General features: G+C 41.5%; 1 protein-coding gene across 5 annotated transcripts; it reads left to right on the top strand.

Annotated features, from left to right (window-relative positions):
* Nucleotides 1–166: 166 nt before the first annotated feature.
* POGLUT1 (protein O-glucosyltransferase 1) lies at nucleotides 167–25,707 on the top strand. Of its 5 annotated transcripts, none has more exons than XM_059064754.2 (11): nucleotides 167–2,012; nucleotides 2,882–2,972; nucleotides 4,084–4,227; nucleotides 9,464–9,599; nucleotides 12,254–12,375; nucleotides 17,067–17,126; nucleotides 18,769–18,868; nucleotides 20,557–20,615; nucleotides 21,673–21,840; nucleotides 22,567–22,623; nucleotides 23,066–25,707. In XM_059064754.2, exons 1-11 carry the CDS (start codon nucleotides 1,928–1,930, stop codon nucleotides 23,220–23,222), a joined length of 1,179 nt encoding a protein of 392 aa, XP_058920737.1. In that variant the 5' UTR covers nucleotides 167–1,927; the 3' UTR covers nucleotides 23,223–25,707. The 5 variants fall into 5 exon arrangements, 4 of the variants coding, with proteins under 4 accessions (XP_058920737.1, XP_066890641.1, XP_066890640.1 ...); XM_067034540.1 differs by having other exon boundaries at nucleotides 1,837–2,189; XR_010840774.1 differs by having other exon boundaries at nucleotides 1,853–2,189; nucleotides 18,769–18,936.

The raw sequence follows: 25,707 nt of genomic DNA, 5'->3' as shown, positions 1-25,707 counted from the left end.
ACCGCCCCAGCCGCGAACAGGGCCCCGGAACCACACGAGAGCCAGGGAGTGAGCACAGCACCGCGTCCTGCGTGCACCTGCGCAGTGGAACTCGCCTTCTCCGCTGGTGTCCCGGTCCCGCCTTCCCCACTAGCACTAACCAACGTATTTCCTCCCTGGGCTTCAGTCACTGAGCTCCAACGACGTGCAGACAACCATGTTAGGGCTCATTCCTGTTATCTCATGGACTCCAAGAAACAACCGTGTTCAAGTTATCAACCCCCTTTTTACAGATGGGGGAAGTTGGGAGGCATCACCTGAGCTCAAGTCACTACTAGGTAAAGGAGACCGAGCCGCGAAGTCGTGCTTCAGCAACAAATCTTGCGCTTATTTTATGTTAAGAAAAGGACTAGGTGGATGGTGGAGTTACAAAAGTGAATACCCCAAAGAGCTCACAGTCTAGTAGAAGAAACAAGACACCAGGAAAACAGAGTAATTACAATTTATTGCAATAAATATAACATTAAAAGTATGCCCCGGGCTTCCCTGGTGGTGCAGTGGTTGAGAATCTGCCTGCCGATGCAGGGGACACAGGTTCGTGCCCCGGTCCAGGAGGATCCCACATGCTGCGGAGCGGCTGGGCCCGTGAGCCATGGCCACTGAGCCTGTGCGTCGGGAGCCTGTGCTCCACAACAGTGAGAGGCCCGCGTACCGCCAAAAAAAAAAAAAAAAAAAGTATGCCCAAGGGGACTTACCTGGTGGCACAGTGGTTAAGAATCCACCTGCCAATGCACGAGACAAGGGTTCAATCCCTGGTCCGGGAAGATCCCACATGTCGCGGAGCAACTAAGCCTGTGTGCCACAACTGCTGAGCCCGTGTGCCACAACTAATGAAGTCTGTGCACCTAGTGCCCATGCTTTGCAACAAGAGAAGCCACCCCAATGAGAAGCCTGTGCACCCCAAGAAGAGTAGCCCCAGCTCGTGGCAACTAGAGGAAGTCCGCACGCAGCAACGAAGACGCAACGCAGCCAAAAATAAATTAATTAATTATTTTTTTAAAAAGTATGCCCCAAGTCCAGAGACAGCATGCAAGACATGGTACTAAGCTCTGTGGGTGGTGGTGTCAATCCCAAGAAACTCTTCACAGAGAGCTTGGGGTTTAAAGACAAGACTGCAAGAACGAATAAGCCGTTTCATTTACACTTTCCTTTATATAATATATATAGCTGTATACCTATACTGAACAGCAAAATGTTGCCCACTGTTTTTTTTCCTGAGTCACCCCAAGTGTTATAAACTGCTATTACAAAGAGATGTGTGCTATATACTATTTGCAACCCTTTGGGGCCTAACAGTACTGTACACATTCAGGTGCTCTACAAATCTATGCTATTTAGTAAGAAGCAGTTCGAGGTTGTGGAAAGAACTACTAACCTAGGTTGTTCCGGTAACTGAATCTGTGGGTGAAAAACATATCCTCTCTGGCCTTCAGTTTTCTGGCTGCAGAGAATAAGATGTTTTCAAGATGTTATAGAATGTAAGAGACAAATATTACACATATTTTTCCTTGAGGATGCCATTTATTCATTCTCTCCTGGGATCCGATTTCACCTGAGAGCGCGCGAGAGACAGAGGGAAAGAGATGGCTATATATGTGGATATGTGGATAGCTCGGCTCTAAACAAACTAGCGGGTCAGCTGCAGCCTGCCCGCACCGCACTGTGGTTAGCTGCGCGGTGGGTGCCCAGCTTCCCCGCGCCGCCTTCCCAGGGACACTGTGCGGCTGGCCGGGCTCGGGACCAGGATCCGGAGGCAGAGCTGAGCGCAGCAGCCTCAGCGCGGGGCGGCCCCCCGCCCACGTGGTGCGGCTCCACGGCCATCTTTGTGCGGGGCTGCGCTTCCGCCCGCTTGCGCTGCAGCCGCGACTCGGCAGTGGGTGGGCTGGCGATGGAGCGGTGGGTTCGCTCCCAGCTTCGGTTGTGGCTGCTGTTGCTACTCCTGCCCCCGGTGCCGGGCTGCCAGAAGGAGTCAGGTGGGCTCCGGACAGGGCCGAGCCCACCGCTGGGGCTCGGGGTCTGGCCCGGTCCCGAGGCGCTCTCCCGCGCCCTTCGCTCCCCGTTGCGGCCGGCGCCACGCTCGTGCTGTGGCCGCTGCGGGGCAGAGCTGGGCAGGGGGCACGGGGGCACCTCGGAGCGGAGAGTGCTTTTAGGTGTGTGGCAGTGCTTCTCCTGCCCAGGACCCTGGAGAGTAACCCATCCTCCGGAACTGAGTGATAGAGGGGAGGGGAGGGCCATGCCCCTGTTTACCCACAGCGGGTATGGCCCACGCTCGGCTACCCCGCGCCTTCCTAACAGACTGGGGGATAATTCTGTGTGTGTGTGTGTGTGTGTGTGTGTGTGTGTGTGTGTGTGTGTGTGTGTGTGTGTGTGTGTGTGTGTGTGTGTGTGTGTGTGTGTGTGTGTGCTGTTCTTAGTCCATTGTGTGTGCTGTTCTTAGTCCATTGTGTGTGTGTGCGTGCTGTTCTTAGTCCATTGCCAGAAGAGATAAAGGGAAGGTTAATAATGCCTGGGGCTTTTAACCGATCCTCTTTGTGGAGCTCAGTTTGTTTAGTAAAAGTTGAGAATCCGTGTCACCAGTTTATCCATAAACTTCTTAGTGTCAGGCATTAAGCGTGGAATTTTTCCATTTCTTGGATACCTGGCAGCCCGAGTAAAGGGGCAGATTTGACCTGAGTGCAGGAGAACTGTAGAATGAATCCTTCCTGGAGGTTCATTTCCACCAGTGGGATGAGAAGAGGGTATCTAAAAGTTTTGACCTTCTGTTGGTTCTGCCTGCCTGCTGCTAGTGAATAAGAGTGCTCAGGGGTATTTTGTTAACCTTCATTTACTTCACTTTTTGAAGGTTCAAAGTGGAAAGTATTTATTGACCAAATTAACAGGGCTTTGGAGGTTTATGAACCATGCTCAAGTCAAAACTGCAGCTGCTACCATGGGTGAGTTCTTTTCTTTGACGTGTCTTTAAGGATTTAGATCTTGTCGGGAGGAAATTCCCTAAAATCCCCAAGAGGCCTTGGTTGCAGTGGTCAGAGAGCCAAGCATGTTTTGAGAGCAGACAGGGTCCTTGCAGTGGTTTTCTTATTTCTGGGGGATAAAAATACCCTGGGAGAGGAGAGGGCCAGGTGCCTGTTAACTCCTTGTGGGAATTAGTATATGTACTTGTCTGCTTTCTCCCCTGGACTGAAAGCTTCTTCAGGTCAAGACCTATGTCTTATATTCACTGTCATATTCCTGGTGCTGGCTCTCAATAAGTACTCAATAAATACTGTTGAAGGAATTAACATATATTTAAATGAATCGAATCATAAGTTTCTTATTGGTATCTTTAATGTATGCAAATTAGGGCTGGAGTGTGTTATGATTACTTTGAAATCAGCCTTGGGTTCTAGCCCCAGATCCAAGTCCCAGACTGGAGACACTTCACTTCTCTAGGTTTCAGATTCCTCATCAGCTAAATAACAGGGTCCTTTAACTCCTCATTATGTTATTCTATGATTCCTCAAAAAATTCACCTGATGTGATACTTACTGAAAACTTGCTATGTACTGAACTTTAAAAGAGATTCAAAATAGTGTAATTTCTGGTTACTCCTGTCAGTCATACATACTGCTAGAGTATGCAGGGTGGTAGGGGCCAAACAGACTAGAACATGAGACTCAAACAGTGTCAGGCTGTAAGGCATAAACCATACCTTCTGTGAGATTCAAAGAAGTCCCCTTCTGGTCAGTGGGGCTGCAGTGACTGAGAGGACGTGGGTGTGGCATGAGTAGTGAAGGAGGAATATGCATTAGGCCAAGGAGGGGCAATCCAGATGGAGGGAGGTAGAAGAGATGTTGACTTGCTTTTTCCTTTTTGTGGCTTTGTTGTTGTTGATGTTTTAGATCACCTAAGGTGCTTCCAGGAAAGAGGTTGCTCATTCCTGCCCTCTATTCTTTCCCATAGCTTACTGTGTTCTCTAATATTAAGCCTAGACCCACAGATAAGAAGTAGGTGGAATGGTATCATTCTCTTGGCCTGCCTTCCTTGATGATTCCCGTTCTTTCCCAGTGTCATAGAAGAGGATCTGACCCCTTTCCGAGGAGGTATCTCCAGGAAGATGATGGCGGAGGTAGTCAAACGGAAGCTAGGGACCCACTATCAGATCATTAAGAACAGATTATACCGAGAAAATGACTGCATGTTCCCCTCAAGGTAAGAGCTATGAGGTACATATATCTTCTGATCTGCTTACTTGATACTACTCTGACTGCTTACTTGATACTACTCTTATAGAGAGTCCAATGAAAGGGACTTACAGGTAAACCCTTCCTCATATTTCAGAAGGACTACAAAATAGTGACAAACTCTTCTTCTTCCCTGGGAATTTTTCTTGCCAACCTCTCTTCTCCTATCTCCTATATCAAAGCCTGTCTCCTCTCTCTTTGTGAGGCTGGGGCACATCACTGATTGTACTGGGTGTGACTCTGCCCTTTCTCCTTCCCCAGATATAGTAGCTGCAGGACACAGGCTGATGAGACCTAGCATGCATGAGTGAGCTGGGCTGAAGGAGGAGGAGAAGCATTGACTGATTGTTTGTCAGGGGCCAACTACTATTCTAGATACCAGGTATTCAAAGGAAGGTGGTGGAAAAGCAAGAGAAATAACTGGTGCTGCAGATTATGCAGCCTCCACTGGCCAGGACTTTAGGTGTGAGAGCTGAAGTTACATATCAGTGGGCTGAGGGCTGGTGGGGAGCAGGGAGGGTCACAGACTAAGCCTGGAAGTTGGCCTTAGGCAGCATTATGTACAAGAAGTGATAAACCTTCCTCTTAGGAGTCTTTTTTTTTTTTCCAGCCATGCCGCTCGGCTGACCAGGGATCAAACCCGGGGCCTCGGCAGTGAGAGCACAGAATCCTAACCACTGGACCACCAGGGAATTCCCAGGAGTTCTTTTAAAAAAAATTTAAAAACCTCTACTCTTTATAAAATTACAAAGTACAAAACCCAGAAGGCAGGATATTCCCTTACTAAGATCTTTTTTCTAAATGATGTTATGTCATTACAAGTAAAATAAATGAGCAGTATTGTAAAAAACATGCATCCATTTGGTCATAAGGATTTATATTATTTGTTCGTAATAACAACTTTACTACAAATTAGTATACGCTCACTGTAATGTAAAATATGTAAAAACAATAACAACAACAACAAAATAAAGATCATTTAATATCCCACACTGAGGTAATCACAATTTTGGTTATCAAGTGTCAGGGGCAAATAAGGTGGTAGTGGGGAAAATCACTGAGGTATTTTAAATAAACATTTGTTTCATTACTTGGAACAATAATAAGACTTTAACTACAAATTATGAGCATAAAGGAATTTGTAATTTCTACAAATGAGAGAGAAAATATGAATATAGACATTGTTGGACTTTAAAAGCTTTTCCACTGTTAAATAGCTGAACAATCTCCAGATCAAATTAAGTAGTACTCAAAGTTTCTGAAAGGCACATGGCTCTTATTCCAGACCCCAGAGCTTTTTGGTCAGAATCATGAGCTCTTAGAAATATTAGGAGAGCACAGGACCTTTCACTGACAATGAAAGGTCCTAATGTGTTGAAAGTTCCCTATTCCAACTATTAATACATATACAACTAAGGAAAATAGAGTTAAACAAAAGAGAAATAAAATGAAATATTCAGAACCAGTGTCCTTAATGAAATGGACACAGTTGTGTAATATCTCAGACTCTCATCTGACCAAAAGTAGTATCTTTCTAGGTCTAGTTACTTCTACTTCACCCAGTTTGTGAAATATCTATGACATTTAAAGTATTCAGTTCTGAACAAAAGAAAATGTAAACTCAGCATTTCAAGGATGAGCTGAGACATTTTGCTGAGGAACTGGAGCACCATCTAACTAACAGTGGCGGGAGTTCCCTGGTGGCCTAGTGGTTAGGATTCTGGGCTTTCACTGCCAGGGCCTGGATTCAATTCCTGGTCGGGGAACTGAGATCCTGCCAGCCATGTGGCGTGGCAAAAAAAAAAAAAAAAAAAAAACGGAAATAAACAAACAAAAAAAACACTGGAGTCACATCATTTCAAAGGTAGAGAATAATAGTATTATTTAAATAATAGCTTTAGTGAAGTATGGTTGACATAAAATGCACATATGATAAGTATATATATATATAACCAAGATAACATATCTGTCACTACCAAAAGTTGCCTTGTGCCTCTTTGCAATCCCTCTCTCCCCTTTTCCCTGCCATGCCTTCCTCCCACCCCCATCCTCAAGCATCCACTGATCTGCTTTCTCTCATTATAGATTATTTCCTAGAGTTTTATATAAATAGAATTGTACAGTATGTGAGAGAGTGCTATTTTAAAAGCTGAATGGGAAAGAAAATAAATGTTTCAGCTGTTACATGTAAATGTACTGCAGTAATACATTTTTAAAAAACTTTTTAATGAGTAATTTTTTGCAGTATCAAAGGAGTGTTACATGGATAAACAACAAGGTCCTACTGTATAGCACAGGGAACTGTATTCAATATCCTGTGATGAACCATAATGGAAATGAATATAAAAAAAGAGTTTATATATGTGTGTAACTGAGTCACTTTGCTGCTGCACAGTAGAGATTGGCACAGCATTGCAAATCAACTATACTTCAGTAAAAAAATTAATATTGGGTCTTCGGATATATGAATAGGGTGTATCTTTCCATTTACTTATGTCTTTAATTACTCTCTCCATTGTTTTATAGATTTTAGTATGTAGGTCTTGAATGTCTCTTGTCAAAATAATCACAGGATATTACATATTTTTGATGTTATTGTAAATAGTACTTTATTAATTTCATTTTCTATGTGGCCATTGTTAGCATATAAAATATGCTACATTTCTAAATTTGTTTACTAGTTGTAATAGGTTTTGGCTAGATTACTTAAAATTTTCTACATAGATGATCATGGATCTACAAATAAAGTCAGTTTAAAATTTTCTCTTCCTATTATATATCTTTAATATTCTTCTTGCTTTATTGCATTTGCTGGTATTTCCAGTAAAGTGTTCAAAAGAAAAGAAAAAAAGTGTTACATGCACATGGTAAAATATTTGGATAACTCAAAAGTATGTACAATGAAAAGGAAGTTTCTCTACCACCTTACACCCCCCTCCACCAGACCGCTAGTCCCTGAGTCCTCCTCTCAAGAGACAACTACAATAACCAGTTTCTTTTACATCCTGCCAGAAATAATCTCTGCATATACAATTACCTAGATTCATCAACAAACTAGAACATGCTATATATATGCTGTTCTGCAACTTACTTTTCCTTTCCTTGTAACAGTAGATTTTGAAATTGTTCCGTAGGAGTAGATGGAGAACTTTCATAGCTGCATAAAAACCCATTGTATGGATTTCTTTATTGAGTCTTCTATCAATGGACACTTAAATTTTTCCCCACCACTCCCCACTCTACTTTAATTTTTTTTTTTTTTTTTGGCTGTGTTGGGTCTTCATTGCTGTGCACAGGCTTTCTCTAGTTGCAGTGAGCGGGGGCTACTCTTCATTGCGGTGCGTGGGCTTCTCACTGTGGTGGCTTCTCGTTGTGGAGCACAGGCTCTAGGTGCGCGGGCTTCAGTACTTGCAGCGCACAGGCTCAGTGGTTGCAGCCCTCGGGCCCTAGAGCACGTGGGCTTAAGTAGTTGTGGTGCTTGGGCTCAGTAGTTGAGGTACGCAGGCTCATTAGTTGTGACTCACAGGCTCTAGAGCGCAGGCTCAGTAGTCATGGTGCATGGGCTTAGTTAGTTACTCCACGGCATGTGGGATCTTCCCGGACCAGGGCTCAAACCGGTGTCCCCCTGCATTGGCAGGTGGATTCTTAACTGCTGCGCCACCAGGGAGGTCCTCCCCTTTAATTTTTGACTAATGTAAACAATGATGCAGTAAACATCCTTGAACTTAGACCTTTGAGCACTCATGTAAATATATCTGCAGGCTAAACTCCTAAAATTAAAATTAATTGGCCAATTAATGTGTTTTTAAAATCTTGATAAATAGAAGCAAATTGTCCTCCAAAGAGGTCGTGCCTGTTTACACTTTCACCAGCCTTGTATCATGTGCTCAGAATAGACCTCACACTCTCACTATGTATTATCAGACTCTTTGATCTTTGACAATCTGATTGATGAAAACTGGCATCTAGCTTCACTGGATATTTTCTTTTGTCATGGTGATACTTAACTTTTTTATTGAAATATACTTGACATATAACACTGTGTAAATTTAAGATGTACAACATGTTAACCTGATACATTTATTTTCATATGATTGCTATTGTAGTGATGATTAGCACCTCTATCACGTTACATAATTATTCTCTTTTATAGTAGTGGGAATGATTAAGTTCTAGTTCCTTAGCAAGTTTGGTAATTATAATACCATTTTGTTGTCTATACTCAGTACACTGTGTGTTAGATCTCTAGGGCTTATTTACTGCTCATTGTAAGTTTGTACCCTTAAACAACATCTGTCTTTTCCCCCAATTCCCCAGCCTCTGTTAAGCACTTTCTCTGTTTTTATAAGTTTGGCTTTGGGGGCATTTCCTTATACTAGTACAGTTGACCATCTTTTCTTATGTTTATGAACTATTGATATTTTTGGTAGTTATCACCCTGTGTATAAATCAATATTTTAAATCAGTCATTTTCATGCTGCCAGAAAATTTTGGTCAGGCCTTGGAATGTTGCCCCTCAGTATAATGCTGGTCAGGACCTCAAAGGATGGGGCAGAAAAGTTAGCTGTCAGTGTATACTCACTTTTTTTCCAGAAATCCTCTGAGAATTCCCAGGAAGTCTGTTCTGAAAGCAATATTACAGTCTTTGTGATTAGATACATGGCACTCTTTCTGGCTTGCAAAACTGATTTTAATAGTGTTCTGTATTCAGGTTGAAGGTAGTGAAAGGTTTCCTATCCTTCCTCTTAAACTATGAGACTTAGTTATGGTGGAAATAAAAATAATGTCTTTGTGAGATGCAAAGCCCAAGGGACACAACTAGGAAATCAGCTTTTCCAGTTCCTCTCAAAATTTGTATCTTGCTTACTAATTAAACTATTCCGTGTAGGAGAAATAAAGAAATGCTGGGAATGAAAAGAGGAGAGGAAATGGTAGGAGTAGCAATAACACTCCCTTCAAACTTAGGATGATCTAGTTGGAAAATTTTATTAAGTATTGTAAGCTGGAGCAGCTTAGCCAGAAAAGATAACTGGTACCGTATGGAAGGGTGGAGTAGTCCTTTCAGGAGCATTGCTCTCAGGACACTTTGCAGGAGGCTGATGATCTGAACACTGGCTTGTCTTACTTTGAAAGCGTAAGCGGGACCCTGACTTGTCCGAGAGCAGGCACTGCTCTGGTGAAGTTGTGGTATTTCTGGTTGACAGGTGTAGTGGTGTTGAACACTTTATTTTGGAAGTTATTGGGCGCCTCCCTGACATGGAGATGGTGATCAATGTACGAGATTATCCTCAGGTTCCTAAATGGATGGAGCCTGCCATTCCAGTCTTCTCCTTCAGTAAGGTAAGTATAGGAAGAGCCATATGAGGGGATGGAGGGTGGTCCTCTAGCATATATACAGGAGATGACTGTCTGTGACAGAGTCTGATGGGTGATGGTGAGGATGAGGCCTGAGGTCCAAAAGTGGGTCTGTGTCCCTGTTAGCTTCACAGTCATTGAACGATAAGACTGAGGAGTTGGGGTTGAGGACCCATAAGTGATGTGAGTAAGGTTGCTTGTGTCTATAGGGCTAGGGATGGAGGGTAGGGAATGAGAGAGGCCTGAGGAACCTCTAGGACATTGGAGGTGGGATTCAGAGATCCTACAGAGCGTGGGAGAGAGTGGCCCAAGAAAACTTATGGGCTTGGAGTTAGGGAAAAACTGCATTCAAAAAAAAAGATTTGTTGAGCTTCTACAATGTATGTATCAACCATAGTATTGGGTATCATCTGTCCGGCCACTGTATCCCAGGATCCCAGCCTGGCTAACAGTGAGACTGAAGGTGCTAGATAACTTCATACAGTTTGCACCCAAGCAATGCAGTGAGGGGATATGCCTGTGATATCCAAGAGGAATATGTGATGGGGTGATCTTTGGGTCTAGTTATGGAGAGATAGGAGTACTAGGACACACTTGTGGGCTTGGAGAACTTGGGACAGTGAATATCTTAGTGCTCAGGTTCTTGTAATTGTTGTATTAGCAGGAATGGGCCTTCGTTCCCTAGAGACTAAATATGAAAGCATTTGGGGGCAGGGATTGGGGGAGGCTAGAAGAGAGTGGATGAGAGATTCTATGGGAGAAGAGTGGGTTTAGGAAAACCCTCTGAACTTTGAGAAAATAACTCCATTTTTGATTTGGTGTCTCCAAAGCAGAGGAACTTTTTATCCCCACTTTTTCTTTATCACAGTTTACTTTCTCTCTAGACTTGTTTATTTCCTGTGTTGCAAGTGGGCTGAGGCCACATTTGTGTTGATTTCCCATGGTTTAGCCTCATTTCTCAAAAGTGCTTGGTCCCGTTATTTCTCATGAAGCCCTCTCAGAAGAACAGATAGAGGCTCCCATGTAAGTCAGTAAGGACTTTGTGTTTATTACTTATCTATTTTTTCTGTGGATAATAAGTATGACCATCAGTATACTAACTTTCCTTTCATCTTTAATTCCCTCCCTTTTTTTTTTTTTTGAACCAGTGACTCTTAGTTTGCAAGGGAGGGATTTTTAGTCTGTCAGCTTTGTAATAAATGTGCAGTTTCTTTTGAGCAGCTGTTATGCCTGAGGTGCTTGATAAATCACGTACCATTTTTTAAATATTTGAAAGAAGGCAAACAGCATATTGCATATGTAATTCCTATCGAAGAAACAGTAGAATTAGAGGCTTATCAGGGACCAGAATTTTAAGAGAAGTAACCATGTGAAGGGAACAAATGGTTTCAAACTTTTTTCAAAAGATGTGGAATGGGGCTTCCCTGGTGGCGCAGTGGTTGAGAATCCGCCTGCCGATGCAGGGGACGCGGGTTCGTGCCCTGGTCCGGGAAGATCCCACGTGCCGCGGAGCGGCTGGGCCCGTGAGCCATGGCCGCTGAGCCTGCGCGTCCGGAGCCTGTGCTCCGCAACGGGAGGGGCCACAACAGTGAGAGGCCCGCGTACCGCGAAAAAAAAAAAAAAAAAATGTGGGATAACACCCCCCCATTCTGCCCATCACTACTTTTGACCCTGATCAAAAACGAATAACCAAAAAATAACTCACAATTTATTGACCAACCAATGTGAACTCAGCAGTGCCACAGTAATAGGTAATACTAACACTTATTAAGTATTTACTTTGTGTCAGACACTGTTCTAAGTTTTTTACATGTACTAACTCATTTAATATTCAAAACAAGCCTATTAGATAGATAATATTATTGGTATTATTATTTATCCAGTTATAAAGGTAAGGAAACTGAAGCATAGAAAGATTAAGTAACTTGCCTAGAGTTGGAAAGAGGTGGAGTCAGATGATTTTTCTCAAGAGCCCACACTCTCAACCATTGCACTATATTTCCTAATTCTTGCTCCTAAAAGACCTATCTAGGAAATAACTAAGAACTGGTAAGACAGTATACACTCCAAGTGTAATATCAGTTAAAAGAGGAGACAGCTATGTGATCATTCAGAATTGGGTATATTATTTCCCTAAACTAAAAACTCCAACAGTGTATGTCCTCTAGAAAAACAGAACTTTGGGGAACTAGAAAAGTTGACCTTTAGTGTGATTTCGTATTCTGGGATTCAGTCAGCCCATGAATTTTAACCCATGGTCTTTTTTTTTTTTTTTTTTGCGGTATGCGGGCCTCTCACTGTTGTGGGCTCTCCCGTTGCGGAGCACAGGCTCCGGATGCGCAGGCTCAGCGGCCATGGCTCACGGGCCCAGCTGCTCCGCGGCATGTGGGATCTTCCCGGACCGGGGCACGAACCTGTATCCCCTGCTTCGGCAGGCGGACTCTCAACCACTGCACCACCAAGGAAGCCCCCCATGGTCATTTTTTCCTTTTAGCATCTAGAGTCCAGACTAAGGAAAATATATCTTTGACAGTATAACACTGGGGCAAGGCCTTTTCCAGATCGCGTGGCGTGAATGCAGTTTGCTGCTGCTTCTGCTCTGAGACTGACTTAGAATAACCTCTCTTTTTCTGTCGAAGACATCGGAGTACCATGATATCATGTATCCTGCTTGGACATTTTGGGAAGGAGGACCTGCTGTTTGGCCAATATATCCTACTGGTCTTGGACGGTGGGACCTCTTCAGAGCAGACCTGGTAAGGTAGGTCCTTTAGAGAGGTTTTATTTATCCCTCTTTGTGGGTCGTCTTGAAGTAAACAGTAAAGTATAAACAATTAATTTTGTTTAAAAGGACTAACTTTTAAGCTAAAAATGAAAGACAAAAAACTATAGCATAAGCAATTTTGTATGTGTATAAAAATATTTATATATCCATAGAAAAAGAGCAAAAGAACCTACCCTAAAGTGTCAGCAGTGCTTCTGTGGGAGGAATTCTAGAAGCCTCTTCTATACTGTTAAGGTTCTCTAAATAAGAGTGAGTTACTTTCATAAGTAGGAAAAAATGAATGACCATACTGTGGGGAAGGAAAGGAAATTACTTGGAAGCACATAATTGTACTTTATTATTAAGAGCTAAGTCCTTCAGGCAGGGATGGTGTGGGCATAAATGTCCCATAGGTATCTCAAGTACAAGCTTATTCCAAATACTCTCTAATTGACGATTGAAACCTGCCTTGGCCTGTTGACTGTATCCTGCCATTATTTCAGAATTTAGATTGTCCAGGTCATCAAGCTGTAGGTACTTCTTACCTAGCTACATTTTACATGAATGATTCCAACAACATTGGTACCTAATGAGCAAACTTCTAGAAACACACCTTTCTAGGTATTCTCTCAAATGTAGGGAAAGCAGTAGTTTAATTCAACTTCATTTTCACAAATATCTATCTGTACTGTCTTAACCTGTACTAAGTGTGGCTGGAGATTTAAATGAGATGAAGAGAAAGTCCCTTCTCTGGAGAAGCATATAAGGCCACAGTCCTCAGTGGCAGCTAGAGCCACTGGGTAAAGAAACAAGTTTATTATTCAGTAGGTATAATTAGGAAGTTTTTTTTTTTTTTTTTTTTTTTTTTTTTTTTTACGGTATGCGGGCCTCTCACTGCTGTGGCCTCTCCCGTTGCGGAGCACAGGCTCCGGACGCGCAGGCGCAGCGGCCATGGCTCACGGGCTTAGTTGCTCCGCGGCATGTGGGATCTTCCCGGACCAGGGCACGAACCCGTGTCTCCTGCATCGGCAGGCGGATTCTCAACCACTGCGCCACCAGGGAAGCCCAGGAAGTTATTTTTTTAAGATAACGTGGTCTCATACTTCATAGAACTGGACCTGGAAATTGTTCTTGTCCAACTCTTTATTTCAGGGATGAGGGAATTCAGGCTCAGAGAGGTTAAGTGACTTCGTCAAGGAACCAATTTAGGCCTGAAGTCTAGGTTTCCAAGTGCATTATTCTCTCCACTTGACTAGTTAATATTTCCTATGTTCTCTAGACATTGAGACCATCATTTCTTACTTAACATTTCATTTTGAACATAGTTTTGAGAGAGGGAAAAGTAAAAATGTCTTTAACCTTTTTTTCTCCAAGTTATTCCTGACTTTAGTTTTCTAATCCTTTTTTTGTTCTTTCAGGTTCTTGCAAATACCCTTTTCACACTCTTCTGTCTTTTTGTAGCTCTCTTCCCACCTGCTGTACTTCTACTTTGTTTTTAAAATCATTTTAAAAACAATTTTTTTCTGAATATGAAACCTTTACACGCTTATAAAAATTTATAAATGTGTCCAACCTAGGCAACTTTTTCCCCGCTTATTGGTGTCTTAGAAATCTTTCCATGTCAGTACATATGAAATGACCTCATTATTTTAAACAGTTGAATGGTATTCTGTCGGATAATAATTTAATTTATTGTGTCCTTTGATGGACATGTAGGCTGCATGTGTAATATATGCATAATTTCTTGTTTTCTGGACTATTTGAGAATATGTTGCATGCCTTATGACCCTGTACCCCTTAATACTTTCGTGCATATTTCCTATGAGCAAGAGTGTTCTCTTTTATAACCACATTGCAATTGTCAATTACAGGAAACAATATTAATTTAATACTTAGTTGTCCCAATAATGTCCCATAAGGCACATTCCCCTCCAGTACAGGAGCCAATCCAGCATCATGTGTTGTTTTTAGTCCTCATGTCTCTTTAATCTTTAATCTGCAGTAGCTCTTCAGTCTGTCTTTATCTTTCATGACTCTGACATTTTGAAAAATACAGGCCACTGAACATTTTTAATAGAATGTTCTTCGGGTTGGTTTTGTCTATTTCCTCATGATTACATTCAGTTTATGCATTGCTGGCTCAGATACTTACATAAGTGATTTTGTGTTCATCCACCTCTCATTAGAGATTTTAATTTTGATCACCTGGTCAAGGTGTTACATCAGGTTTCTCTACTGTATAGTTACTGCCCTTGTAAACTAATAAGCAATTTTTAGGGAGATATCATGTGTTTTAAAACCTAATCTTAAGTGAATTTGTTTTTCTTTTGATACCTTCCCCTTTTATTCTTCAATTGAATCCATTCATGATTACAGAATTGTAATTTTATTTTTTAGAGCCCTCCATTCAGAATCTCTAGCCCCATGATTTCATTTCTTACCTTGAAACTTTAGTAATCTGCTTGCTTATCTGCACTGATGTCTGCCTGGCATTTTCCTGTTTTTATAAACTTTTGGGAGTTTGTCCCCATTGACTTACTTTTCACTCTGTGGAAGAATTCAGTGTCCCTGTGGATTTAAAGAATTCACTCTATGGTCAACGGAGGGGTGCGGTTATAAAAGAGGGCTGGGGCAGCACCAAGCTGTGGTGGCCACTGTTAGTGCTTGACGGGAGACAAAAGTGCTAACATGGGTCATTTGAGGAGTGGGTAGGTGGGTAGGAAGAACGAGGGAGAGAGAAAACAGAGATGATACTTGGTTCAAGTCTGTGTCTGCGGCTTTCCTCAGGGACCAACGAAGTTTATACTCAAAATTTCAGTATACATTGATGCATTTTTTGTTGGGTAGTTTGGCAATATATATGAAAATGTAAAATGGGTATATCCTTTGACCCAGCAGTTTTACTTCAAGAATTTATCCTAAGAAGATAATTAGACAAGTATGCAAAGATGTGTGTACAAGGATATTCACTTCAGTGTTGTTTCTTAAAGAAAAAAGTTTAAAACTACCTGAAAGCCCACCAGTAAGGAATGAAGTGAATTACGACATGGTTATAAAATGGAATACTGTGCATGAATGGAAAGTAAAGGTAGCATAGGACTTAAAAAACAGGAACTCTGGGTTCAAACCCTGGCTCTTATTAGCTATGTGACTCTGGACAAATTGCTTAACCTCTCAAGGGCCTCAGTTATAAAGTAGGGTTAATGAAACCTACCTTGTAAGGTCATGAGAATGAGTTTATATTGTATAGCACTTAGAACACTGCCTGGAACATGGTAAGTGCTATATAGGTGTTGGCTCTTATTATTATCTATAATATGTCGTAATAAGAATGTTAGCTAGCAACATGCATGGTATGATCTCTGTTATATAGAGAAAGGTTTTTCAATCTTGGTACTCTTGATGTTTGGGGCTAGATCATTCTTTGTTGTAGGGGGCTATCCTGTGCATTGTAGGTTGTTTAGCAGTATCCCTGGCCTTTGCTCACTAACGCCACTAGCAATCCCCTAGTAGTGACAATCAAAAAATATCTTTATATATGGCCAAATGTCCCCTTGGGTAGAGGGGCAAAATCACCCCCAACTGAGAACCACTGATGTGGAGAGATGATTGGAAGGAAATTCTTCACTGAAACGTTAAATTGTTAAAAGTAGTTATCTGTGGGTGGGGAGATTTCAGATGAATTTTGTTTTACTATTAGAATTTTATATAATGAGTATATACTATTTTTTTCATTAAAAATAAAAAAAACAAAAAAATCATAAAACTAAAAACCCCATTGCTGTAGTGTTTATATTTTGGTGGGAGGGAATATGAGACAGAGAAATAGTTGGACTGGAGAATCAGGTAAAGATGATTCAGCAAGAAAGGACTAGAAGATAAGCCAGGAAAATAGGAGCAGTGGTCTCACCTGAGAGAAAATGGGTAATGGGACACTATTTGAATCTGAAAAGTATCTCTACCTGAAAAGTTTATGTCCTAAATCTCTGCATTACAGCAAGTAGCTCACCAATCCCTCATTAACTCCAGTTCAGTCCAACCCCCTCCTTTTTCAGAGGAAGACGCTACACAAACTTCTGTGAAGGGTTCCTACAAAGTAAGTTAAGAATGACGCATCTGTGGACTAGCAGTTTCAGCAAGGAAGGCTGGCTGTGGTAATGGGTACTGAGACCTGAGTTTCAGGGACTTTGTCTTTATGGAGCACTAACAGTTTTGGGGATACCAGGCGCTTTGCAAAATCAGACTAAATCTGATGATAACTCTTATGCATCTAAAACATGAAGTCAGGAAGTGATTTGTTTCCTTGCCCTTAATTCAATTTCTGATATTTTCTGCAGTTGTCTTTGCCTGTTAATTTTATCAATAGAGTCTAATTAAAGTGGGGAAGAAATCCTCATTTTACTGAATTAAATAGCCCTAAACATGTCACTTAGTTTTGGGAACTTTTCTTTCAATGTTGTTAACTTATTTACCAAACCGTAGATTTGCAGATATTGCTTGCTAGCATCTCCATAGGAATGAAGTAATAACAAAAGGGAACATAATGTTATTTAGAGCTTTTTCTTTTGAGTAGCCTGGATCAGACTGATTTCAAGTTGTAAAGATCTCAACTAATCTTCAGAAATGGTTCAAAGACATCCTTATATAGTTAAGGAAGAAACATAGAAACTAATGGAATCTATTTTTAGGTCAGCAGCACAGTGGCCATGGAAAAAGAAAAATTCCACAGCGTATTTCCGAGGATCAAGGTGATTATACTTTCTGACATTTTACAAAAATATTCTTCCAGTTAATGTGAAAAATATAAGTAATTTTGAGGGTGTGAGGAACCCTAGTTTAAAGAGAAAGCTAAGATAACTAAGAAGTAAACATACAATCACAGAATTTTAGACTAGAGAAGAACTCAAAGTATTTGCCCCAGTCACTCTAAGTTGAACTGAAATTCAAAGAAGTAAAGTTCATCTGTCCAGTCATTCAACAGACATTTACAAAGTGCCACGAGTGTGATGGGCTTTGACTATATATAATGCTGAACAGAACATCCTCTTGCCTGAGAGATTACAGTTTCCTAGGAGTAGCTTATGACCTTACCCACAGTCACTCTGCCACTTAATGGCAGAGTGGGAACCATCACCAGCTCTTCTGACTGCCTTTTTCATCAGACCATGTGACTGCCAAATAGTGGTGGAAGCACAGACTGAGACTGGTGAAAATGGAGAGGGAAGCAGGGAAGGAAGTGAGGAAGAGGGAAAGAGAAAAGGTTGGGGAAGGACCCTGTCCATGTTGTTCAGCTCCATATCCCCGGTGCTAAGAACAGTACCCACCACATACATGCAGAATGAGTATCTGTTAGACAGAGGAATACAAAAGAGAATGTGAAGGGAGAGAGTTTTGCAGTTTTCTCAGAGCATCCTTGTCTGAGGTCACAGCCTCTCTTCACTTGAAGTGGACTTCAGCCCAACAGCAACTGCTTACACTTCCTTATCAACCTCTCTGGTTCTCAGATCTTCAGATCACAGATTCTTAACGTGGGAATCCATGTGTGGACTTCAGGGGTTTTAGGGATTCTTTGAAATTATATGGGGATATGCACATTTTTCTAGTGAGGGGGTCCACAGTTCTCATCAGATTCTCAGGGGGTCCATGACCCCTCATATGTCAAGACCATCTGCTATTAGGACCATAACCAGGACTTTTTCTACGTGCAGTTTTCAGGTGTTTGAGCCTTTCAGTTTTGTTTTTTTTTTTTTTTTGCGGTACGTGGGCCTCTCACCGCCGTGGCCTCTCCCGTTGCAGAGCACAGGCTCCGGACGTGCAGGCTCAGCGGCCATGGCTCACGGGCCTAGCCGCTCCGCGGCATGTGGGATCTTCCCAGAACGGGGCACGAACCTGCATCCCCTGCATCGGCAGGCAGACTGTCAACCGCTGCGCCACCAGGGAAGCCCTCAGTTTTCTTTTTAATTTAAATATTATACTGGATTTTACAGAGCACACCCCACAAAGGTCACATAGCTATTTTGGTGCGTGGTGATTACCTAGTCACACAGCTATGAGTACCAGTGATTAGAGGTTACATGAATCTTCTAAAAGGGAAATAATTCCCTGGGATGTGGCTATAGTGCCCAGAACAACATAATCCTAAAGACTAGAATGCAAGCAAAGAAGGGCTAAATACTCCCTTTCCCTGAAGGGTAAAGTGGAGAACAGCCCAGGACCTCCTAGTTGCAGTAGGATCTAGTATCCCCCTCCTCTTCTATTAAAGTAACCAATGAATTGTCCATCTGTGTGAACAGTCTTTTCATTGGGTCCGATTACTGCTTACCTTTCAGAGATTGTCAACAGTATTATGGTGTAGGACAAATAGTTTTATGGCATGTGTTTCTTTTATAGGACAAGTCCAGAGCGAGATCCTCTCATTCTTCTATCTCGGAAAAGTCCAAAACTTGTTGATGCAGAATACACCAAAAACCAGGCCTGGAAATCTATGAAAGTAATCACCAATCATCTGACTAGAACTACAGCAGTGAACATTCTCACTCAAAGAACATTGCCACCTGGGTAGATTTTCAGATTAGGTTTCCTCTCAGTGGTGGGATGAATATAGAGAAAGTTCCATGGACTAAAATTAGCATATATGTAAATTATTCTTTTTCAAACTCACATTGCTTTTCTGGCCCATATTATGACTTGTATTTTATACAACTTTGAAGGTTTAAACAGAGGTCACAAACTTTTTATGTAAAGGACCAGATGGTAAATGTTTTAGGCTTTGCAGATTCTAGAGTCTGGGTTGTAGTTACTCAGCTCTGCCATTGCAGTGTGAAAGCAGCCGTAGACAATATATAAACGAATGAGCATGGCTGTGTTCCAATGAAACTTTATTTATGGCACTGAAATTTGAAGTTCGTGTAATTTTCCTGTGACATAAAATATTCTCTTTTGGATTTTTTTTCCAACCATTTGCAAGGTAAAAATAATCTTAGTATGGGTTGTGTACAAAAATAAGCAGTGGGCTGGATCTGGCCTGTGGGCTCTATGTATGCCAACCCCTGGTTTAAACCAGTGGTTCTCAACCCTGACTATACAATCCAACCAGAGAACTTAAAAATGAATAGAATGAATCAGAATCTCTGGAAATGGCATATAGGCATCTTCGTTTGTTTAAAACTCCCCAAGTGATTCTAAGGTGAAAGCAATGACTGGCTTCTTTGGTTTGAAGTCCATCTCTATCCTCTTAACTCTTTCTTGCCTTATGCAAAGAACTTTAAGCCCTAAATGTCCTCATCTGAAATTTCCATATACCATATGAGGATGATATGAGAAAAATGTTTAAACTTCTTGTCAGAAAAACTAAGTAAAAACTAAGAAATACTAAGTAAAGCTGCATGTATTTATTATGTGACTGCTTAATTCAAACAGGAGCAAATGCAGTATAAGAAACTTTGTTAAAAAATAAAAACATGAAAAATGTATCCATTCAGCCCAGCATCTACTATGGGAGGCTGCAAAAGCAAACAAGACTTGTTCCCCTCATCGAGTTTACCCTCTGCTAAGGTGGCTGGAATACAGATGGGGGTCTCAAACTCCGATAGCCCCAGGGGCTGCAGAAGAGAGTGCTGAAGGTCTGGTCATTGCTGCCCAGGGAAATAGGAGCTCGCTTTGCCAAATATTCCTTTTTTTTCCCCAAAAGTTGGAAATCTGGGTTTTTGTAAGAAGTACCCTACCACCTATAAATGTTGGCAGTGGTTAGAATATTTATTTTTAAATATTTTGTGAGTTCAACAAAATCTGTGTGTGAGCTACACCTCTAAGCCCACCAGCCACCATTTGTAACCTCCTGTGCCGTATGATTTACACAGAGTGAAATGTGCTGCAGGCCATGACCTCTGAGTTCAGGGGATTCACATGGTTCCAAGGGAGCTTAAACTCTAAAATCAGACAGAACCAGGTTGAAACCCGAGCTCTTCTACTTAGGGCCATGCGACCCTGAGCAAGTCTCCCAACTTATCAAAGCCTTGGCTGCTTCATCTATAAAGTGGTATAATCATGCCTCCAGAGTTTGTTTATTATAAGACTTAAATGAGGTCATGTTGATGAAATGTTTAGCAATGCTTACTACACAGTGGTCTTCAATAATGCTCCTACTCCTAGTATTAATAACTTCCTTTTCACTGAAAGGATACCTTGGGAAAGCCAGCTGCTAAGGATGTCCATCTTGTGGATCACTGCAAATACAAGTAAGACTTTCAGAACTCCTGACTCTCCTAGTTTTCCTATTGTTTTTGGAATAGTTTCACTTTGGGTGAGAGTTTTAATACTAAGGTCCAGCCGGGGTTTGTGAAAGTCACATTAATTCACTTAGCTATTATTTTCTCAGAGTCTGCTGTGCACAAGGCTCTGAACTAGGTTCTGTGGGAACTGTGGAGACATGAAATGTGGTCCCCGCTTCCAAAGAGCTTGCATGCTTGTTATCAAAGGGATGGGATTCCTTCTCTCCACACCCTGCCCAGCCAAGAGCTGAAGTTAGATCAAGTATTTATTAGGTTATTAAAAACAATTTATGGTCCAACATGAATAAAGCATATGTAACTATTATATTTAAATGCCAGGACTAAGGATTATATGCACAGGTAAAACCAGGTCAGGAGGAGGGCAGTGGGGGGATTCAGAGAGATGAATGCTGATTACACTGCACAGTGGGAACTATAGGGTAGAAGCAGCTCTGATTGGAGACAGGGGTACAGGCATGAGAAATGCTGAAAAGAAAATGTTCTTTTCTAAGTTAGCTTTTTTCCAGGGGGCATTTCTTTGAAGATTGATTAGGTATGCCTGGTTGTCTTCTCCAGATTTCATAAGAGGGAATAGGGAACAGGGCACACCTTTGACCAGGTAGGGCACCCTATGGGAAAAACAAGGCTTTGGGAGGCCATGATGAGTTCGAGACTTTAGGCCTAGAAAAACTTGTAGCAAAGGGTGAGGTATTGTTTCCATCTGAGCCCTGTATCCGCTGTACCCAGCACCCAGCTGCTGGCCCTATCAGTCTCTCCCTGGAGAAAGTATCCCTCTTTTCCCCCTCACCCTGATATTCCCAGGAACAACCTCTAACCCCTGGAACAACAAGGAGTTTATAGAAACTTCACAGGGATATGCTGATGTGTCCTTGAAGACTGAAAATGGAAAAAGAAAGGAGAGGGGGTAATAAAAGAAAGAAGGGTAAGAGGGAGTAAGAAAAAAAGGTCATATTTGTGGAAGTAGGCATATAGTTTCCAGTATATTTTGCTCTTTATTTTCCAGGTATCTGTTTAATTTTCGGGGTGTAGCTGCAAGTTTCCGGTTAAAACACCTCTTTCTGTGTGGTTCACTTGTTTTCCATGTCGGCGACGAGTGGCTGGAATTCTTCTATCCACAGCTGAAGCCATGGGTTCACTATATCCCAGTCAAAACAGATCTCTCCAACGTTCAGTAAGCAGCTCTCCCCCAAGCAGAGTTTCCGATGACTCCCGCAATCTCCCTCTAAGTCCCCAGCCATTTAAGACGTTTACTCCTGATGACTTTTTCCATTGAAAGCTTTTTATTTTTCTTATTTGGTTCTCAAAGATAGTAGTGCATTATTATCCAACTAGGCTGAGTGGGATTTAATTTTTAAAAGTTCTCTAATGCTGATTCAAAATGTAACATTCAGACAGTATGCAGTGAAAAAGCTCTAATCTCTCAAAGACTAGAGATACGGGTATTCAGTTGTGTTATATTGTCAAAAGGACTTTCAGATACAGCATGAAAATTGACCTCAGTGAAACTGAGGCAAATTTCCTCTCATGATGGGAGGGGCTAGGATGAGGAATGGAGAAGGGCCAGAAATGTAAGCTCAGTGCCCTCTTCTGGGGGCCACAGGAGGGAAATTTTTTTCTTTACTATTGATTTTTGATGTGTATCATTGAACATTTCTCTATTTTTCCAAATACGTTCCGGAACTACAACAGATTGTCTTTCGCCTATGTGTGAGATATTTGTTGCTGCTGTTGTTGTTATTTTGTTCCTGTGAGGACCTGATATCTTTGCTTTAAAAAAGAAATAATTCACCATCCACATATCTAGAGATTAACTATAGACCTCAATCTATGATCTCTCTGACTTAGTACTAATCAGCTTGGTCTGTATTTCAGAGTCTAATAATTCTTTCCATTTTAGGGAGCTGTTGCAGTTTGTAAAAGCAAATGATGATGTAGCTCAAGAAATTGCTGAAAGGTAAGTTCTGTTCATTTTTCTTTTTCCGCTTTATCATCTCCATTTTGCCTGAGCTAATGTCATAAGAATGCTGTTACCATGGTGATACTTGAATTTCAGCCTCATTATACAGAGATGATCAGAATCAAAGCTGTCTTGGGGGAAAACACACATTCACATATGTCCCAAGCCCATCCTTTGTAGAGTTAGACTGAAATGTTTGAAGTCATTCAAGTACTGTTTCTGAGGATTGGCTGTTTACATATTTGTTTTTAAGAAAAAAAAATCATGTCTATTTCCAAATGCATGCGTGTGGATATGATGGCTATAGAGTTGGTTCTGAAGATCAGAATCAATTTATATAAAGTACTCTGAACAGTGCTTGGCACAGGTAAACACTCAAATGTCAGCTACTAGTATTATTCAATGGTGTGCTTTAAATATTCTTGTTAATTGTCTCTAGGGGAAGCCAGTTTATTCTCAACCACTTGCAGATGGATGACATCACCTGTTACTGGGAGAACCTGTTGACTGAATACTCTAAATTACTGTCCTATAATGTAACAAGAAGGAAAGGCTATGATCAGATTATTCCCAAAATTTTGAAAACTGAACTCTAGTAGTCATCATCGAGCCATAGTCCTCTCTATGGCAGCAGATCTCAGACATCCTGTGGTGAGAAGCTCACTGTGAGTGTGACACCTATACTTTGGATACTATTACCAAGCCAAATATCTGGTTTTCCTTATCATGCTGCACCAAGAGCAACTTTCGAGAAAGATCCAAAATGTGTTTAATGTAGATATGAAGCAGCTCAACGCTTTGGCTGAATAAGGACCAGAAATCATGAGATGTGGGTTTTGAACCCGGTTCTGCCTTTCATTTTCTTAGGACCAATCACAGCTTGTGCCTCAGATCATCCACATGTGTATGTCCCTCACTTTGGAACTGACTGTGCCCATGGGATGATGCCCTTTGTCTCATTGTTTGGAGTAGAAAGTCAATCATTTGGAACTAGTACAACTCAACATCGCAGTTCTGCAGTTATTCTACACTTGATTTCTGTCACTGTATTTTAATGTAGAAAGCGCTTTAGGGTTTGTGAAAAATACTTGGGGATTATTTCCTACAAGGTCTAAGGAAGCAGTAGTGTGCCATGCCATGACGTAGGAGCTCTCTTTTGTAAAAGCCTAAACTCTTTGGTACTCAGGAGATTTCTATAAAGCCAGATAGAAGGGGGCCAATTGCATGAGCAATTTTTGCAATTGGATTTCAAGTTCCCTTTTTGTACCTTCACACCCTTCTTTATGTTCTCTTTCAAAAAAAAGAGATAAAAACTTCTTAATAAATTTAGGAAATGGTCCTTACTTTTTAGAGGAATTGTGCATAAAACAGCATCTCTTCCTCATTCGTCACACGCCCTTAATATTTTTCCTCCTTGAGTTGGCAGTAGTCCATGCTTGCAGGGATCTCAAGGAGTCTTCATGTGTGAAATGGTATTAAGTTGGGAGTTTAGAGCATTCAACTTTAGCACTTACTTATATAGGAGATGTTTGTTTTAGTGCACATCCATGTTGGAGTGCCTCCTTTTCCCTTTTTGAAAAAGACATTTGGATAGTAGTTTAATCTCTCAGGCTGTTCTCCCTAACATAGTTGAAAATGAAGAAAAAATTTTAGATTAAAACCCATATAGTCCGTCCCTGGTGGCACAGTGGTTAAGAATCCGCCTGCCAATGCAGGGGACACGGGTTCAAGCCCTGGTCCAGGAAGATCCCACATGCTGCGGAGTAACTAAGCCCGTGCGCCACAACTGCTGAGCCCATGTGCCACAGCTACTGAAGCCCACACACCTAGAGCCTGTGCTCCACAACAAAAGAAGCCACCACAATGAGAAGCCCGCGCACCACAACGAAGAGTAGCCCCTGCTCGCCACAATAGAGGAAGCCCATGCGTAGCAATGAAGACCCAATGCAATCAAAAATAAATCAATAAAATAAATTTATAAAACAAAAACAAACAAACCCATATAGTCCGATAACACAGAACCATCCTTGTCCCTTAGGCCCAAACTTTCCACAGAAATCAACTCTTTGCCTTTGCCTTTTAAGAACTGTTTGGTATTAACTGGTTTTAAAATTAGTAAATGTGAGATTCAGTTATATAAAATCACGGACTTTATTCCACTTGTGAAATGTGTTTGGCCTTTTAAACTCCCTTTCACAAAATTGTAAGGCTACGGACCTTCTTAGAGGACCTTCTGGTAAGATCATTGCATAGAATAAGGCAGGTGTTTAAAGTTGGATTTTTTTTGAGTATTAAAAACTCGTGGGGACTGTGTCCTTAGGTGCTATAAGTCTGGCGATAAGCAGTCCAGATTTCTGAGTTGTACTGTGGTTTTGCCTAATCAATAGGAGGCCCTGGTAGATATTATCATTCTGTTTTAATTTTCTTCTCCCTAAACTAGGAGCAAAATTTTCTGTCCTTTGGATTAGGAGATGAAGGTGCATTTCCCTGGGAGTGTTTCCTACTTTGCTTCAAGATCCAGCTCAAGCATCATCTTCTTTCAGAATCCTTGTTTTCATTCCTCTAGGCAGTTAGAGGCTATCATAATACTTTGCTCATGCCTGTATTATATGATATCACATTGCACTGTAGTTATTTGACTGTTTCTCCTACTGTTCTGTGAGCTTTTCATGGGTGGGAATCATGTTTTACTTACCCTGATTTCTCCATTATCCAGCACAGTGCCTCACACAGGATGCACAGAAGAATGTTGGAAGGATGGATGGATGGATGAATGGATGGATGGATGGATGGAAGGATGGATGGATGGATGGATGGATGGGGACAGCAGGCTTAACTAAATCCTATTTACAGACTGCCCAGACGTTGACTTCAAGGGGGACTGGACAAGACTGTAAGAATTGGATCAATGCAAATTCTCACCTGCCCCTTGAAGAGTTTATAAGAACATCTTTGTATTTAAGTACAGCAAATGTTATTCAGATTTTACAGTTAGTTGTTTACCTCTGCGTAGATGGTATGAAGATGGTGTGTAATGACATGTAAAATGTATGGTTTTGTAAATAATTTTTATCTCCGTAA

This window comes from Kogia breviceps, chromosome 5 (genome assembly GCF_026419965.1).
Source record: "Kogia breviceps isolate mKogBre1 chromosome 5, mKogBre1 haplotype 1, whole genome shotgun sequence".
NCBI classification, from domain to species: domain Eukaryota; kingdom Metazoa; phylum Chordata; class Mammalia; order Artiodactyla; family Physeteridae; genus Kogia; species Kogia breviceps.
Note: the sequence above shows the minus strand (reverse complement) of the source record. Positions and strands in the feature narration are given on the sequence as shown.